Source organism: Martes martes (assembly GCF_963455335.1).
Source record: "Martes martes genome assembly, chromosome: 15".
Taxonomy (NCBI): Eukaryota; Metazoa; Chordata; class Mammalia; order Carnivora; family Mustelidae; genus Martes; species Martes martes.
This window is the reverse complement of record NC_137903.1, coordinates 39,570,419-39,587,100: the sequence shown is the minus strand read 5'-3', so window position 1 is coordinate 39,587,100 and position 16,682 is coordinate 39,570,419. Positions and strand designations below refer to the sequence as shown.

Below are 16,682 nucleotides of genomic sequence, written 5' to 3'. Positions count from 1 at the left end.
CCAGTGCCAAAATACCACATTTAGGGAAGACGGGTGCTCTACTGGCTTTGCTTTATAATTCTGGCTCAGTGAATGGCATGACTGAAATTAACATTTTGTAAACAATTATTTGCTGGAGACCTAAGAATGACATCCACACAAGGTAAACAATGAAACACACAAGGTAGTATGGGGGCAATCAGGAGGGACAGCGTTTATTGATGGAAGTCCTGCCCTGAAGAAGGTCCTTTCTTCTTCTTGCTGACACAAAGAGGTGGGCTTCTGTGCGCGGTGTGGGCTGTAGGTCCAGCTGCTTCTTTCAGACCTGCACCTCCACCCTACTCTTCCCTTCCGCCCTCAAGCTCCTTCCCAGCACCAGGGCTAAACACACTCTTCTTCCACCTCTCAACTCCACCTCGCCCTTGACGTGTCCTGTTTCCTTCTGTCCAATACAGGCAGGAGGGCGGAGCCCTGCCTTCTCTGGCAGCCACACTCCACCTCCCACACCATTCACCACCCAGCGTGGACTAGCTGTTTTTCCATGGTAGGAGCTGACCTCATTGTTCCGGGGGCTGGAACCATCTCTAAGGCAGCACTTGCCAATTTAGTTTATAGCCTTTCCTTGTTGGGGGCATGGGAGAAGCTAGGCTGTACCATTGTCTTTTGTCATAAAGATGGCATTAATGACCTCCTGTCCTTGCCTCTGTGTGTGAGCTTGGCTAAAAGCACACACGTGTGACTTGCCTGTCGCACAAGGATACAGTCTGCAAATTCACTAGTTTGGGAGCCTCGCTGTCATTTATAAAAACTGCCTGAGTGGACAGCCCTGCTTCCTGTTCTTGCAGACCAGCATGACATTTTGGCTCAACTGAGCCTCTGTCATGGGTTACCACACAAACATTGTCAGGAGCTGTCATTTCCTGGCAGTGAACATTTATTCCACATCACCTCAGGATGCTCTCCCAGTGTCCTCCTGGCATCGGAACGGGTCCTCAAAAGCAAAGGTAGAGCTAAAGTCAATCTTTCAGAGAAGACGGGCAGAAACTAAGTGTGGCTTATTGGAAAGAACAGCAAAGACGGTCCCTAGGGCAAGGCTACACTATTTTGCTAAGAGAGGAACTGGCCTCCACCCAGTCACCACCTACTGGTCCCAACCCTAATGTGCCTTCCTGTCCCTCGCCTGCCTACCACTGAGAGGTGCAGAGGATGGCAGAAGTCATCTCTACTTTTCCATAACCACTGGCCAGTCTGGCCACACAGCAGTGTCTATCGGACACCACCGTAGATGCTCAGCCACCTAGCTAAACCAGCTGAATGTCTAGATTTTTCTCTACCGATGTGTTCTTGGCCACAGCCCTGACATTACAGTCCTGTTTCCTGACTATTTACGTGAATTTTAAAACCACCAATCCAAGTTGAATTCCACATTCTTAGGATAGAAAGTTATACTGGTGCAAAATAAATTCTTCAGGCATACATTGGGAATCATTGACTTACTACCTTAGTAAATCAGCAAATACCCAGTTAATACTTATTTGACTTCTACTCGGTGTATACTACGGTGCTATATGCTCAGCGTGAAGGTTTAAGAGCAGCTTAGATATTGCTCAGTAAATATGTATCTTTGAAAAGGCAATAGTTAATAACAATTGCTATTTCATATTTTTAAAATGTCAATGTCTATTCAATGATTAGAATTTTTTCAATTTTAGGAATTTAAATCGAACAAAGAGTTGCATGAACAATTTCATTCAGATGTGAGGTTTCGGAAGGATGAGATACAATGCTAGTAATAAACGACGTGGACTTTCCTTCCTAAAAACGACTAATTAATCTTCCATGTACAAATCACCGAAGCAAAAACGTGGTGTAAAGCTAAACTGCTCTTTTGTCTGGTTATTGATAGGAGAGGAAGACCCCAGACCTTTGAAATAGCCCCTCTCCCTTTTTTAATTCCAAGAAAGAAGAACTCATGAATAAACAAAGAGGCTTGGGGCTTGGATCTCTGAAGGTGCCTAGTTCGGGCACAGTGAGGACGGAGAGCGGGGAGGAGAGTACAGAGCGGCCCGAGCTGCCCAGGGTCCGGAATGCCCGTCCAGACTTGGTGAGGTACCCATGGACTCCATCCTGGGTCCCCGCGAGAGCCACTCTGCAAAACGCTGCGCTCCAGGCCCGCCGACTTCAGCATCTGGGGTAGCTTTTCTGGCGCCACCGGAAGCCCCACCGAGGCCCTTTCTTCCCCATCTCCCCGCAGGGCGAGCGAGGCGAAGACAACAGTCGGAATCCCTAACGTCACAGGCTGTGGTTCTCCAGTCGTGCTCCTGCCGCCACAGCGAAGTGACCTCGGGGCCTCCGTGGACTTCCCCGGCCCAGGGACCTTCCTGCGAGGGTGGGGGCTGCGGGCCGGCCCCCCGACGGCCCTGCGCCCCAAGCATCCTACCCACGGTGCCAGCGGGACGAAGGAAGAAGGCACGGCGCGCGGCCGGCAGAGACCGAGGAGGAGCGCGCCTGGCCACCTGGGAGCCCCCGCCGCCGCTCCCGGGCTCCGGGGAGGGGAGGAGAGGGGGGCCTCCGTGGCCGAAGAGACCGCCCCCACCGCTTCCGGGACTGCAACGCCGGCTCCCGCCCTGGCCCCCCGCGACCCAAAAATAGCCACAGCGCGCCGGGTACTCAGTCGGAGCCCGCTGGGCAACGCCCCGCCTCCGCCTAATCGCTCGCGGCCAGAACGCTCGCAGCCTGACCCCGCGCCAGCCTTTTATACGTAGTCCCCCGAGCCCCGCCCTAGCAGTGTCTCCTAGCAACGCCTCGCCCTAGCCCTGGGCTGCCTTATCGGCCTCCTCCAGGCCCTTCCTGTTCCCCTCCCCCGCCCGCGCGGCGCGGCGCCGGGCCCGGTTCACGTGACTGGCCCAGGGGAGGGGCGGGGCGAGCGGAGGATGTGGGGGCGGGGCGCAGACCGCCCCGTGACGCCATCGAGTCGCGCCGGGCCACCGCCGGCGCCCTGTCCCCAGGACGTGGAGGTCCGGGAGCTCGCTGAAATGGCGGAGGCTTCGCCGCTGGTGTGGGTTCGCGGCCCGGGCTTCGGGTGCGAGGCGGTGCGGTGTGCGTCGGCCCGGTGCTCTGTACGAGATTTGATCCGCCGGCACTGTCACGATCGGGTGAGCTTCGCGCTTCCTGGAAGGAAGGGAGACAGGAAGGCGGACGGGGACAGGATTGGGTGGGGAGAGGGCGGTTCGGGGCGCGTCTCTTCCTTAGGGTTTTCAGTTTTTGAGACTGAGGGCTTCCCAGTTTTAAGGTGCTTCAGACTGCTACTGAGGACTTGCTTTGTTTTTGTTTTGGGGTGGCGGTGGTTTTGTGTCCCTACAGAAGGGAACAACCCCTCGGCTGACAGGCGCTCAGTCCCGCCCTCAGTGTAGACGAACAGAAACGCTTGGCGTTGTTTCTTCGTGCTCAAATGAGGCAATTGGTCCAGATGACTTTAGGGCGCATTTCTTTAGGTTTCCCTTGCATTCATCCTGGTTCGGTGATGGGCATATTGTCCACGGCACAGCCCCGTCAGCTCCAACGTAAAGGAGTATTTTCATATCCAGACCAAGGCCAGAGGATTGTTGGGCAGGGCGATGGGTTCATCTGGTCTCTGGTCGGGGCTGAGCACTCACACACGTGTCTTGTGGAGGGCGTGGGTTCTTGGGGTCTGTCGTTTAGATCTTTTCATTGATCCTCCAATGGTCACATTTGTCCGTGCATATTTTTGAAAAACTGTCACGGACATACATTTGTGGTTTACGGAATTGTCAAGAAAGCGAGCTTCTCCCAGCTGTGAGACATTAAACCTGTTCGGTTATCTAAATAATTTGGTGGTCTCTCCTAGTCTAATTTTAATTTTGGCCCTTGATCTAGTAGTTTGTTTTTCTTTGTAACCTCACATCATCTGTGTTTCCCTAGGCTGTTTTTTTCTGGTTATTTATAGGCTTCATATATGTTAAGACTGCAGTCCAAACCAAATCTTTATTTGGACCGGTTCCATGAAAAAGCAACGTGTCTTTGCAAATACTGTGGGTTTTCATCCTCTCCATTTGTCTTTCTACATACATTCCAGTCAAGTCTAAAAACTGTCAGAACTGTTTTTGATCCTCTAGGTGGGGAAATATCTTACAAAATAGATGGATTTTAATATGTCTGAAAATAATCCTTATCTCATGACAGTTAATCCAAAATGACTGGAAAAGTAGGATCTTAATTATGAGAGTATTAGAAAAAATAATTTTAAATAGGAAGGACGAAATATAAATGGATGATTCTGTCAGATCCTCAAAGAAGTAGGACCATAACATATGTGAACAGAAGCAAGAAACTTTTCAAAGGTCATTCGAAGAGATACTGGGAGAAATTAAAATAGCTCAAGTTCACATCTGTGCTTTTTGAAACAAAATTTTTCGGACACAGGATGAGGTCAGTGTTCGTGTCCACTGAAAAAGTAAAAATCTGTCCTGCTGTTCTTCAGGTTAGGATAACAGACACAGATAAAGCCAGCTGCAGAGTTAATAGGAAACAGTATTTTTCCCGAGGACATGGTATAGTTGTAAAATGTCATAATGACTCCCTTGGAAGTCTGCTGCTTTCTGATTCACTAAGAAACCTTGATCTCCAAAATTATAGACTACAAGACACTTTGCTGTTTGAAATTTTATCACTGAGAATGAAGCATCCCACTCTTGCCTTGAGACTCTGAAGTTGCTTTGATACAGAGAAAGCACTCATGATTTCCAGCCCAGGTGCAGACCTTCGGATTAGGAGTTTCTGAACACAGCATTCTGTGTTTATCTTAACTCTGTGGTTTCCAAGGAAATGGGGGTCTGGATCCAACCTACTTCACAGTCTAGACCCGATGTTGCCCCCTTTATGCACAACTCTGCCTTGTTTTGAGCCTCTCAGAACACTTTATTTTAAATTTCATCTAAACTCCACCCTTGCACCACATCCTATAATAATTGTTTTTTCCTCTTGTGTGCAGTCCCCTCCACCCCCCAGCCCCATTGCAGTGAGTGAGTCAATACATTTGACCATTTGACTTTGGTGAATTACACATTTGTCTCTGGTTGCTTTAGGCTGATTGGCCCAAGACGCACAATATTTTGTGCTTGAAGTACTTTATAAAACACAGATGGTTGGGGCGGCGCCTGGGTGGCTCAGTGGGTTAAAGCCTCTGCCTTTAGCTCAGGTCATGATCCCAGGGTCCTGGGATCGAGCCCCACATCGGGCTCTCTGCTTGGTGGAGAGCCTGCTTCCTCCCTCTCTCTCTGCCTACTTGTGATCTCTGTCTGTCAAATAAATAAATAAAATCTAAAAAAAAAAACAAAAACCACAGATGGTCAAAAGACCCTTAAATTGATTCTGAATTTCCTTTGTCCTTTTTTCCTACCAGTGATTTTTTTTTTTTTTTAAGATTTTATTTATTTGTCAGAGAGAGCGAGCACACAAACGGGGAGTGGCAGGCAGAGCAGGCAGAGGGAGAAGCAGGCTCCCCACTGAGCAAGGAGCCCCATGTGGAACTTGATCCCAGGACCCTGGGATCATGACCCGAGCCAAAGGCAGCGGCTTAACCAACTGAGCTACCCAGGTGTCCCAACCTACTAGGGATTAATGATAATAATCTTAAGTAGAAGATGCAATTTTGTTGATAAGTTGTCTTGTTTAACAAGCAGTTATGTTTGGAAATGAAGTACGATGTATATAATCCTTCTGCCTTCACATTAATGTCTTTTAAAGTTATTTAGATATTTAGAAACACATACCCACTAGATCCAGAAAATATTAAGAGAAACTAAAGTGGCTTTTCATTCATAAATGTAAAGCAAATACAAGGTATATTGCACACCTCATTTAATCTGTACAGCTGTTAAAAGTGGACAGCATTTTACAGACAAGAGTAGTCTTTCCGGTCAATCACATCACTGCATATAACCTGAGCTCCTTCGCTCCTCTGTCCTGCTAGCACAGGGTTGTGCTTCCCTGCTAGCCCAGAGTGGGCTTCCCCTGGGGTGGAGGACTGCTGAGAATACTGATTCCTGCAGCCCTCTGGCATGGGGCAGAATCTGGGGGTGCCTCAGCAGCTTGGCTTATTTCCCTGTGTCACTGAATGTGTTTTCTGTACACCATGGTGTGAAAAGGCTTGGGAAGCCGTGCCGAGTTCATCGCGCTGACTCTCCTACGTGACTCTCTTACCTCCTCTCTTTAAGTCTCCAGTACTTCTCCCATCCAGAGGTCCATACTTTGTATTCAGTGAGAAAGTACAGCAGTCAAGAGGGACCCTCATCCTCACACCAGTGCCCCTGCCTCGTTGCCGTACATTCTGCCTTTTCTTTTTCCATTACTGTGGATGAACAGTCATTATTTTACAGATGAGTTGCAGTTCCACTTGGCCCAGTACCCTGTCTCCTCTTACCTTATTTGGCATCGGTTCTCTCTCCACTGCATTTCCCCGCGTCTTCCCTTTTTCCTGGATCATTCCTACCAGGGCACAAACTTGAGCCCACCTGCCTCTCAGCTGTCACCTCCTTTTCTCTGTTGTTTTTTGTTTGTTTTTTTAAAGATTTCACTTATTTGACAGAGAGAGATCAAGTAGGCAGAGAGGCAGGCAGAGAGAGAGGGGGAAGCAGGCTCCCCACCGAACAGAAAGCCCGATGTGGGGCTCAATCCCAGCACCCTGAGATCATGACCCGAGCCAAAGGCAGAGGCCCAACCCACTGAGCCACCCAGGCACCCCTCTCTGGTTTTCTTTATAGAAAACATCCTTGAACAGAAAACTCCTTTAGAACGCACTCCAGTCAGGCTTTTGTTCCTGTCACTCCAGCAGACCAGCTCCTGTCACGGGTGCCATACCCAATGAGCTGTTTCCAGTCCTCCTCTCTCAGGGCCTGTCGGCATCCGTGGGCACACTCCAGCATTCCCTCCTTGGCACGCTCTGCTCAGCTGTCCGCACGTTGACCTCACTAGCCTCCCTTCCAGTTCCTCTTGCTGCTGCTGCCTCGTCGCCCTGATCTCTGCGCTGTGCAGTGGCCATGACTGGGTCTTCTGATCTTTGTCCTGTCCCTCATGCAGGACAATTCTCAGGCCGGTGAGTACTGTTGGCCTGCTGATGTCTTCCAAATGGAAATCTCTAGCCCAGACCTCGTCCCCAGACTGTTGACTTGTGTCCCCACTGGGTTCCTCAACATCTCTATGTGGCTGTTAGTCCTTTCAAACCGATACGTCCAAAATGAGACTGGTGCTCTCCCCCAGACGTGCTTTTCACTATTAACAGATGGCAGCTCTGTTTCCTGTTAGTCAAGCCAAATGTTTGGACTCCTCTCTCATTGCTCTGTGGCTCTCACTGCCCGCCTCCAGAGCCTTAGGGAGGACTCCCCGCCCCCCTCTTTCTCATCCCCTGCTGCCACTACCCGGGAGACAAATGGCCTTCATTGCTCATCTAGCTGTGTGCTGATGTCTCTGCTTCTCCAGTCTTATTTCCAGTTTCACAGTTAGAGTGATCCTTTTGGACTATAACTCCGCTCTCAATCTGTTGGAAGCCCTGCAGTGGCTTTATTCAGAGCGAAACCCGACATTCTTACAGGGGCTTTTACGGCCTTCCCCTCCCCCTTCCCCTTTGGCAGACGTTTCCAGCCTCGCTGGCCGCTGGCCGGCCGTGCTGCTGTTCCACGCATACTCTGGGCTTATTCCTGCTGCCCGCCTTTGCCTCCGGAATGCTCTGCCCCCAGATTGCCACTGGCTTGTTCTCTTCCTTTCCTTCATTCTCTGCTAAAATGGTACTTGACTAGAGAGGCTTTTCTTGACTGTGTGTGTTAGATAGATGACCGGTGTGGCCGTCCACGCACGCTGTCCCCTTTAGCCTGCTTATTGCCAGGGCAGTCGTATAGCATCCATTTGTTCATTCTCTGACTTCCCCGCTGGAACGTAAGCTCTGTGAGGTAGGATTCACTACAGTATCCCAACACTTGAAAGAACCTGGCAGATGGGAGGGACTTGATTAGTACTTGTTGAAGGAACAGACAGGTCCCACTGAAGCGGCCGTGGGATGTGGTCCAGAACAAACGTTCATTGTGTCCACTTTGGGAAGATACCAGTCATGCATTTTTCCTTCCTGTTGGTTTGTGGATCTCCTTTTATATTTTCTCTTCATCGCTTGCTCTGAGAAGTCTTGAAATCTACAGAGTGGTTTGGGGGTACTTGGACTTCTGCTGTAACTTGGGGACATGTGCAGAAAAGACCAGCTGGCCCTCTGCCTGTTCCCACTTATGTAGGTGTAGGCAGACCATACGAGCATCTCCTTCCCTCTCCCTGCTTGTCCTTATCTACACTTTTCAGAACGTGTATTGTCACTTTTGAACCCGTGCAACTTGATATTACCTGTCTAAAAAAAAGTCAAGAGAAAAAGGGCCTTGCAGAGTTACTGGGTCCGAGCCCCATGTAGTTTTCCACCTTGACTCTGATTTCCTATCAGAGAAGAGAGCGGTTCTTTCTTTCACCCAAAAGACAAGTTCTTGTACATATTGTGATGAGGTGTTAGGAAAAAGTCATACCCCGAATAAATCCTAGGAAGTGACTTTTTTCCTTTGGATTTTCAGTTCAACAAATACTAATGGAACACACGCTATGTGCTTATAACCTGAGTGATAAAAACAAAATGGGCTAGGCCCTTTCCTGCAGGAAACTTGCCTTGTCTCATTTTAAAACACCAAACTTGTCTCTAGGGTGTCCCAGAGGAATGCTTCTTCGTGAAGTGCGATGGATCCCTCGTGGACGCCAGTGACGGAGTGAGGCATGGTGCTGTGTATAGCCTGGAGCCCAGGCTCCGTGGTGGAAAAGGAGGTAGGATGCACCTGTTGGCTGCTTCCGTGTGTCACAACTGCAGTCTCTAGCCCGGGGCAGGCCCCTGGTGTGTGCCAGTTTTGTTTTGCCTTATGAAATCCTTTATTCAGTTTCCTAGTTTTGAGTATTTTCTCTTTTATTATTTTTGAGGAATATATTGTCTGATTATAATTTCTGCCCTCACCAGCAGGATAGCTTTTAGGCAGTTAGATTCCAAAACTTTGAGGGAGATTAGATAAAGAGAGACAATCATTATTCTGTCCAATTTGCTGAAGAAAGAGTGTTAAAACAGTTAAATCTCTTTCTGCTATTTATTTATTTATTTGACAGAGAGAGAGAGAGAGGGAGGGAGGGAGGGAACACAAGCAGGAAGAGTTTTAGAGGGGAGAAGTATCCTCCATGCTGAGCAGGGAGCCCAATGCCGGGCTCGATCCCAGCACCCTGAGATTGTGACCTGAGCCGAAGGCAGATGCTTAACGACTGAGTCACCCAGGCGCCCACTCCTGCTTTTTAGCAGATTTTGTCTGGTCATTATAGTTCTGAGGGAGGACTAAAGTCAGCCTGTGGAATATAGCCGTTTACAGATGGGGTAGATTTGGGTCTTCGTATGAACACATCTAAGAATAGAGAAGAGACACTCTCTCTCCCTCTCTCTCTCTCTCTGACAAATAAATAAATAAATTAATTAAAAAAAAAAAAGAATAGAGAAGAGAAACTAAAAGGAAAAACGGAATATGGGCAGTTCTGGGTATTTTTCCCAATGCGCTGGCATGTCATCCTGAAGCTTTCTCAAAATCCACAGTGATTTGGTTTGGTTTTCAGAGAGCTGGCTGGCATCTCATAATCATCCTGCTGTTTGAAATCGTGTCAGTAAGAATGGAGTTTATCATATCAGCCGGGGACACCTTAAAATTTTCCTTTGAAACTCCAAAATCTCACCATAAAAAATTTTAAGTTATTAATCTGGGAATCTTGGGATCTGCGGCTCTGGGTAAAGCCCCTCTAAAATACCCCAGTGGGGGGTGCCTGTGGGGCTCAGTCGGATAAGCATCTCTTTGGCTCAGGTCATGATCCCAGGGTTCTGGGATCGAGCCCTGCGTTGGGCTCCCTGCCCAGTGCAGGGTCTGTTCTTCCCACCCCCTCTGCCCTCCCACCCCCCATTCGTGCTATCTCTCAAAAAAATAAAATCTTGAAAAAAAAAAATCCCAGTGCAGATACAGTATTTCAGAAATACCAGAGGGAGGGCGAAAGTCATGAGGTTCAATCAGGTTTATCGATATTTTTATCTTTGATGCCTGGGCAGAATCTTGATGTCCTTTTCTTTAAAAAAAAAAAAAGAGAGAGCACGCAGTTTTTGTTTTGTTTTTAAAGAATGTATGTATTTTAGAGAGAGTGCAAGCACAGGGAAGGGCAGAGGGAGAAAGAGATGAGTTGGATGCTTAACCGACTGAGCTACCCAGGTGCCCCAAAGAGATCATTTTTAATCTTTGGTTATAATAGTGTTTTCACAGATTTGGCATTTATCCGTCCTGGAACTCTTTTTAACCTGCTTTTTCCAAACATATTTGCCCAGGGTTTGGATCTATGCTCCGAGCGCTTGGCGCTCAGATTGAGAAGACAACCAATCGAGAAGCTTGCCGGGACCTCAGCGGGAGGAGGCTACGGGATGTCAACCATGAGAAAGCGTAAGCTGCCCGCTGCGTAATGCGCGTTCCTGCCACTGGTGGTTGTCCACATGCCACGTGTATCCAGCTGTGGCATTGAAGCATGAGCACTCTCACTGGTCGTTCTCGGCCTTAGCTCTTTCTGTTGTTTAGTAACTCCCGTTGGGTTTTAGGGGGTCCCTCCCAGTGTGCTGGTGGTGAGCCCAGCCTGTCTTTCTGAGGGAGGATCACAGCAGGCCAGGGACCGTGCACATTCGGCTGGGGGTGGGGGCTCTTCACAGATCAGCAGGCATGGGTGCGATCCGGCCGGTCGGCCCCATCTCTTTCGCCCATCCTAGCATGGCCGAGTGGGTGCGACAGCAGGCCGAGCGGGAGGCCGAGAAGGAGCAGAAGCGCCTGGAGCGGCTGCATCGGAAGCTGGCGGAGCCCAGGCACTGCTTCGCCAGCCCCGTGTACCAGCAGCAGTGCCATGAGATGGCTGAGCGCCTGGAGGACTCCGTACTCAAAGGTGAGAGTGAGAGGAGTCTGCCTGTCCCTCTCCCTCTGCTCTACCGCCTGTGCACATGTGCGCATGCTCTCTAGAATAAGAGTCTTTCAAAGTAAAAATAGTAATAAACAGTACGCCTTATACTCTAGAAACAAAAAAGAGCACACACACAGTATGTGAGGTACTTGGCTCCTGAATTGTGGGGGCCATGGGCCCCAGGTGAGAACACTTGTGTTTGGTGGGTACGCCATGTCCTCAGCAAGTGTTTAGACTTTGACATACTGGTTTCTAGTTTTAGGCCCGTTTTTTTTTTTAATGGTTTTTAAATGAGAATGAGTAATTTTTATTATTGTTTTTTAGCTCCCAAAGTATGATGCTAGGGCTCTTGGGCGTTTAGCTGAATAAGAAGGAATCTTCTCAATCAGAAGGTTATGACATCGTGTTATATAAGCAACGAGTGGCAGGGAATGGAGCCATCCTGGCGCGGGGGGCCAGGAATGCCCCCATCAGTCTCAGAGCTGCAGATTGGCCGTTGCTGTTTTCCAAACCTGGTTCCAGAGCCAGAATGCTCAGTACCTTAAATCTGTGTAAACTTGAGTCGTATCTCATTTGAGCTGTGTTAAATTTTGGAATGTTAGCAAATTTAAAAACTCGAGCTTTAGGTTGCAACGCGGCTGCTTCTGTCATCCGTGCTATTTATCATGTCTTCAGTTATACCCGCTTCTGAGAGCATAACTGAGTTGGGGCCATTTCGGTTAGGTATGCAGGCTGCCTCCAGCAAGGTGGTCTCGGCTGAGATCAGTGAGAGTCGGAAAAGACCCAAGCCGGCGAAAACAGACCGAGGATCCAGTGCAGGGAAAAGGAAGTGCTTCTGGTAAGTGTGCTTTGTTTTCAGCCCAATGTGGCTGGACAGCGTTTCCTCTTGCCTGTCTGCTCTAAATCCTCTTTAAAGTAAGGTTTGCTGGGAGCTTGGAGCTTTCCAGAGTGTCTCAGTTCCCAGGGGTCCACACAGTCACACTGCACATGCTCCTCGTGGTTTCTGCCTTGCGGGCTGGAAATGGGAGCTAAAGGACGGGTTTTCCTTAGTGAAAGATCACATAGGAATCACTTTATACTTGAATGACTATTTGGTGCTGAAAGAGTTAACTTTCAGAAATTCTAGGTGGAAGCCCCAGCTGTACTTTCCAGATTGTTCTGTTTTCTCTGTGGTTTTTCACAGTTGTTTCTGAGGTCTGCGGCCAGGTCTGCACTTGTAGCTGATGAACACAAGGGTGCCTTGTCTTGTCCATCCCGCTGGTGGTGCTACCGCCCTTCCCACTCGGTACTCTCGGCGCAAGCTCACTTCCCCTGGGCCAGGTTCTAGAAAGTGAGGTCCAGATGCATCTTGCTTCCTCGTTGGCCTCCGCTTTGGGGGCAGAAAGAGAATTATTAATTAAAGATCACGTAACTGTGTGAGTCCAGCATAGAATCTTGTGTGTTCTTTGTGAAATAGGAATTAAGTGTTCTTGTGAGTGAAGGTAGTGGGATTGTGTGGGGAAGTGGTGGGGGGGTTGAATCAGGTTTTTTAAGGTGCAGTTTTTTTGTTTGTTTGTTTTTAAGATTTTATTTATTTATTTGACAGAGAGAGATCACAACTAGGCAGAGCAGCAGGCAGAGCAGCAGGCGGGGGTGGGGGGAGCAGGCTCCCTGCTGAGCAGAGAGCCTGATACGGGGTTCCATCCCAGGACCCTGAGATTATGACCTGAGCTGAAGGCAGAGGCTTAACCACTGAGCCACCCAGGCACCTCTGAGGTGCATTTTATATGCACCTCAATTCATCCTTTTTCATTGAATAGGTCTGTGGGTTTTGAGAAATACAGTCACTTAACCAAGATATAGAATGTTTTCATTTCCCCAAAGATTGCCCATGTGCCCCTCTGTGGTTAATTCCTGTTCCCCGACCCCGTCCCGGGCAAGTGCTGATGCTGGTGTGGTGTTTTTTCTGATGGTTCTGTCTTTTCCAGAATGTCCTGCAGCCCTCTGTGTCTGGAGTCTCTCCCTTAGCACAGTGCTTTTGAAATCCACGGCTGGTGTCATGTGTATCAGTGGTTCGTTCCCTTTTGTTGCCACGTATTGTTGCGTCTCTCCGTTCTGTTGATAGTTTGGGTAGTTTCCGGTTTGGGGGGATTATGAATAAAACACAGTCTTTTCTTTTAACTTTGTTATTTTATCTACATTTCTAACCATTTGAGATTTGTGCAAGATAGGAAAAAAAGCTTTAGGCAAAATCAATTTTGTTTTAAAAGATTCACATCTGTAGGGACACCTGGGTGGCTTAGTCGGTGAAGCGTCTGCCTTTGGCTCAGGTCGTGACCGCAGGGTCCTGCGATCGAGTTCTTCATTGGGCTCCCTGCTCAGCAGGGTGTCTGCTTCTCCCTCTGCGTCTCCCCCTGCTTGTGCACTCCCTCAAATAAATAAAATCTGGAAAGAAAAAAAAAAGAGTCACAGCTTTAAAGAGGATTCCCTCTTGGATCTTTGGTGTGGTTGGTTCCAGGCTCATTGAATTTTTTCTTCTTTGTTTATACCTCTGAAGATCTTTCTCTGAAACTTAGCTACTATCCATCTCAAGGGAGCAGATACTTTGATCCTGACAGACACTGTTCCCTGGACACATGGTAACTCTGTCTGGCAGAGAAGCCGAGAACGGTGTTAAACCTTTCCGCTGCTTTTGGCAGGTTGGGCATGGAAGGACTGGAGACGGCAGAGGAGTCCAGCTCGGAGACCTCGGATGATGACTGGGAGGAAGGTGCTAGTACTTCAGGCACAAGCTTGCACGCTGCAGACAACGGCCTCGATGGTGCGGAGCCAGCAGCCAGGTCTCCCCGCCGCCATCCAGGGACGGGCATGGCCAGCGTGGCCTTTTGGTCCCCGGAGCCACTGCCAGCCCCAGGGACAGGCTCAGGGCACGCTGTCTCCCCAGCTGTGTGTGCCAAATCGGGACAGACGTCTGTTGAGGGGTGTGAGGACAGGACAGTAGCCACAGAAACAGAGGAAAGCCGGGAGGAGGAGGGGGGTGCAGAGGGCAAAGAGCCCACAGAAGAGGAGACCACAGAGGCTGGACTGACCCAGGAGCCGGAGCTGGAGCCGGAGGAGGCGGCTGATGGGGCCAGAGCCGCCGAGGCCACACCTGGAGAGACCGGGGGAATCGTGCCCACTGCCGGACTGGAGGGAGGCCCATCAGGAAGCACAGTAAGTAGTTTGGGGCTCCACGTCCAGAGCCAGGGCAGCTTGATGGCCACAGTTCCTCAGGAAGTCCTTACTATGAAAATGAGCTTTTCCCCATCAGCTGCTGAGTGGGAAGGTTTGTTTCCCAACCAGAAGTACAGATGAGGGTGAACCTTGCCGCAACCCCACCAAAAAGTCTGTCGGTTTTTCTTTTAAACTCTGGAATGTGTATCATTTTGCCACTACGTGGCGTCCTTGGTTCCATATTCTTTGAGTTTTAAGCACGTTGATCACATTTTAATATCTGAATTGGGGTAGATGTTCCGTATGAGCGCTGAACAGGTGTGATTTACCTGCGGAGCAGGGAGTCCGACATGGCATTTGATCCTAGGACCCCGGGATCGTCACCTGAGCCCCCCAGGTGCCCCTCATGATTGGGAGGAGTCTGTTTTGAATATTTTCCTTTTTCCCCCTCAGGATACTAGTCAGCAAACTTTCGATTTGCTGGCCTTTGGCTCTGCGGCAGAGCTGGAGGCGCTGGGTTTGGACAGGCTCAAGTGTGAGCTCATGGCCCTGGGACTGAAATGCGGGGGCACCCTGCAGGAGCGCGCGGCTCGGCTCTTCTCTGTCAGGGGCCTGGCGAGGGACCAGATCGACCCGGCTCTGTTCGCCAAACCTTCGAAGGGGAAGAAGAAATGAATTTCATCGGAGTTGGTTTCCTGTTTCTTCATAGTCTGGTGTTTGTAATCTGTAGAATGTTGACTCCTGGCCATTATTCCTGTCGATATTAAAGCTGACTTTTTAATAACCCAGTTCTGATCATCCTCTTTTTTCATTATTGTATTTATAGAATTAATGTGTGACATCATCTGAGCCTGCAGTGTTCTTTGTGGGATGGTTTTTTATAAAGATTTAGTTTGATAAATATAGAACTATTTTAAAAAATATATAAATAAATATAGAACTATTCAGATTTTTTATTTCATCTTGCGTCATTCAGGTAAGTTATGCAGTTGACCCTTGAACATCACAGGTCAGGAAAGCACGGCTCTACTTATATGTGGATTTTTTTTTTCAATCAGTACGGTACAGTACGTTCAATACATCTCTCACGATTTTTTTCCTCATGATTTTAATAACGTTTTCCATAGCTGCATTGTAAGAACACAATATATAATCCATACAACATACAGAACATGGATATTCCTAGAAGTCCCTCTTTACTCTTAACATCTGTGGGAGCTGTGGTAGTAGCTGCTTTTTCGTCCTGGGGCTGGTGGGTTTGCTTTTCCTTTCCCCAGTCAGTCTCACAAGGGTTTGTCGGTTTTGTTGATCTGATTTTCAAAAACCAGCTTCTGGCTTTGTTAATTTTTCTCAACTTTTTCAGTTTTGTTGATTTCTGCTCTTTATCATTAGCTTCCTTCTACTTAGTGTGGATTCATTTTGCTCTTTTTTTTCTGTAGCTTAAGGTAGGCCATAGGTCATGATTTTAGACTTCTTTCTAGTAGAAGTGTTTGAAGTTGCATGTTTTTCTTGAAGTACTACTTGAGCTGCATTTCAGAATTTTTAATATGTTGTATTTTCATTATCATTCAGTTGTAAATATTTCCTAATTTCCTTGTGAATTCTTTGACCCATGGGTTGATTATCTAGAAGCATATGGCCTAATTAGCAGGTGTCTGTTTTGCTCCCTAAATATCTCATAGTTACGGATTGGCACTTTAATTCCATCAAAGTTAGAGAATATGATTTCAGTCTTTTTAGTTTTATCAAGACTTCTCATACAGGGGCGCCTAGGTGGCTTAATGGGTTAAAGCCTCTGCCTTCGCCTCAGGTCATGATCTCAGGGTCCTGAGAACGAGCCCCGCATCGGGCTCTGGGCTCAGCTGGGAGCCTGCCTCCCCCTCTCTCTCTGCCTGTCTCTCTGCCTACTTGTGATCTATGTCTGTCAAATAAATAAATAAAATCTTAAAAAAAAAAAAGACTCTTCATATGACCCAATATGTGTCGTATGTGTATGGTCTGTCTTGGTGAAGGTTTCACATTCACTTGAAAAGAATACATACTCCGAAATGGGTGAATTTGTTCTCTAGTACCAGTTAGGTTACGTAATTAATGCTATTGTTCACATCATCTGTGTCTTCAGACTTTTTGTGTCTGTGAGGTGTTGTGAGGTGTTAAAATCTGTTATGACTGTGCAATTGTCTGTTTCCAATTCTGCTTCATATTCTGAGGGCCTGTTACTCGGTTATGTTACATCCTCCTAATGAGCTGACCATTTTATTGTTAGGAAATTCCCCTCTTTATCTCTGCTAATACCTTTTGTGTCTAATTCTGTTGTATCTGATGTGAGCTTCTCCAGCCTTCTAATGTGTTCTGTGTGCCTGATACCCCACTTTCTGCCTCTCTCGGTCTTTCTACTTAAAGTGAGTGGGATTCCTATACACAGCTATAACTTGGGTCTTAACACTTCTCTCTGTTCT

General features: G+C 48.2%; 1 protein-coding gene across 1 annotated transcript; it reads left to right on the top strand.

Moving 5' to 3' along the window:
* Positions 1-2,956: 2,956 nt before the first annotated feature.
* Positions 2,957-16,149, top strand: SDE2 (SDE2 telomere maintenance homolog). Its single transcript, XM_080824655.1, has 7 exons — positions 2,957-3,134; positions 8,727-8,844; positions 10,418-10,529; positions 10,847-11,016; positions 11,755-11,869; positions 13,710-14,223; positions 14,677-16,149. The coding sequence occupies exons 1-7, from the start codon at positions 3,015-3,017 to the stop codon at positions 14,896-14,898; spliced, it is 1,371 nt and encodes a 456-aa protein (XP_080680781.1). The 5' UTR covers positions 2,957-3,014; the 3' UTR covers positions 14,899-16,149.
* Positions 16,150-16,682: the final 533 nt, after the last annotated feature.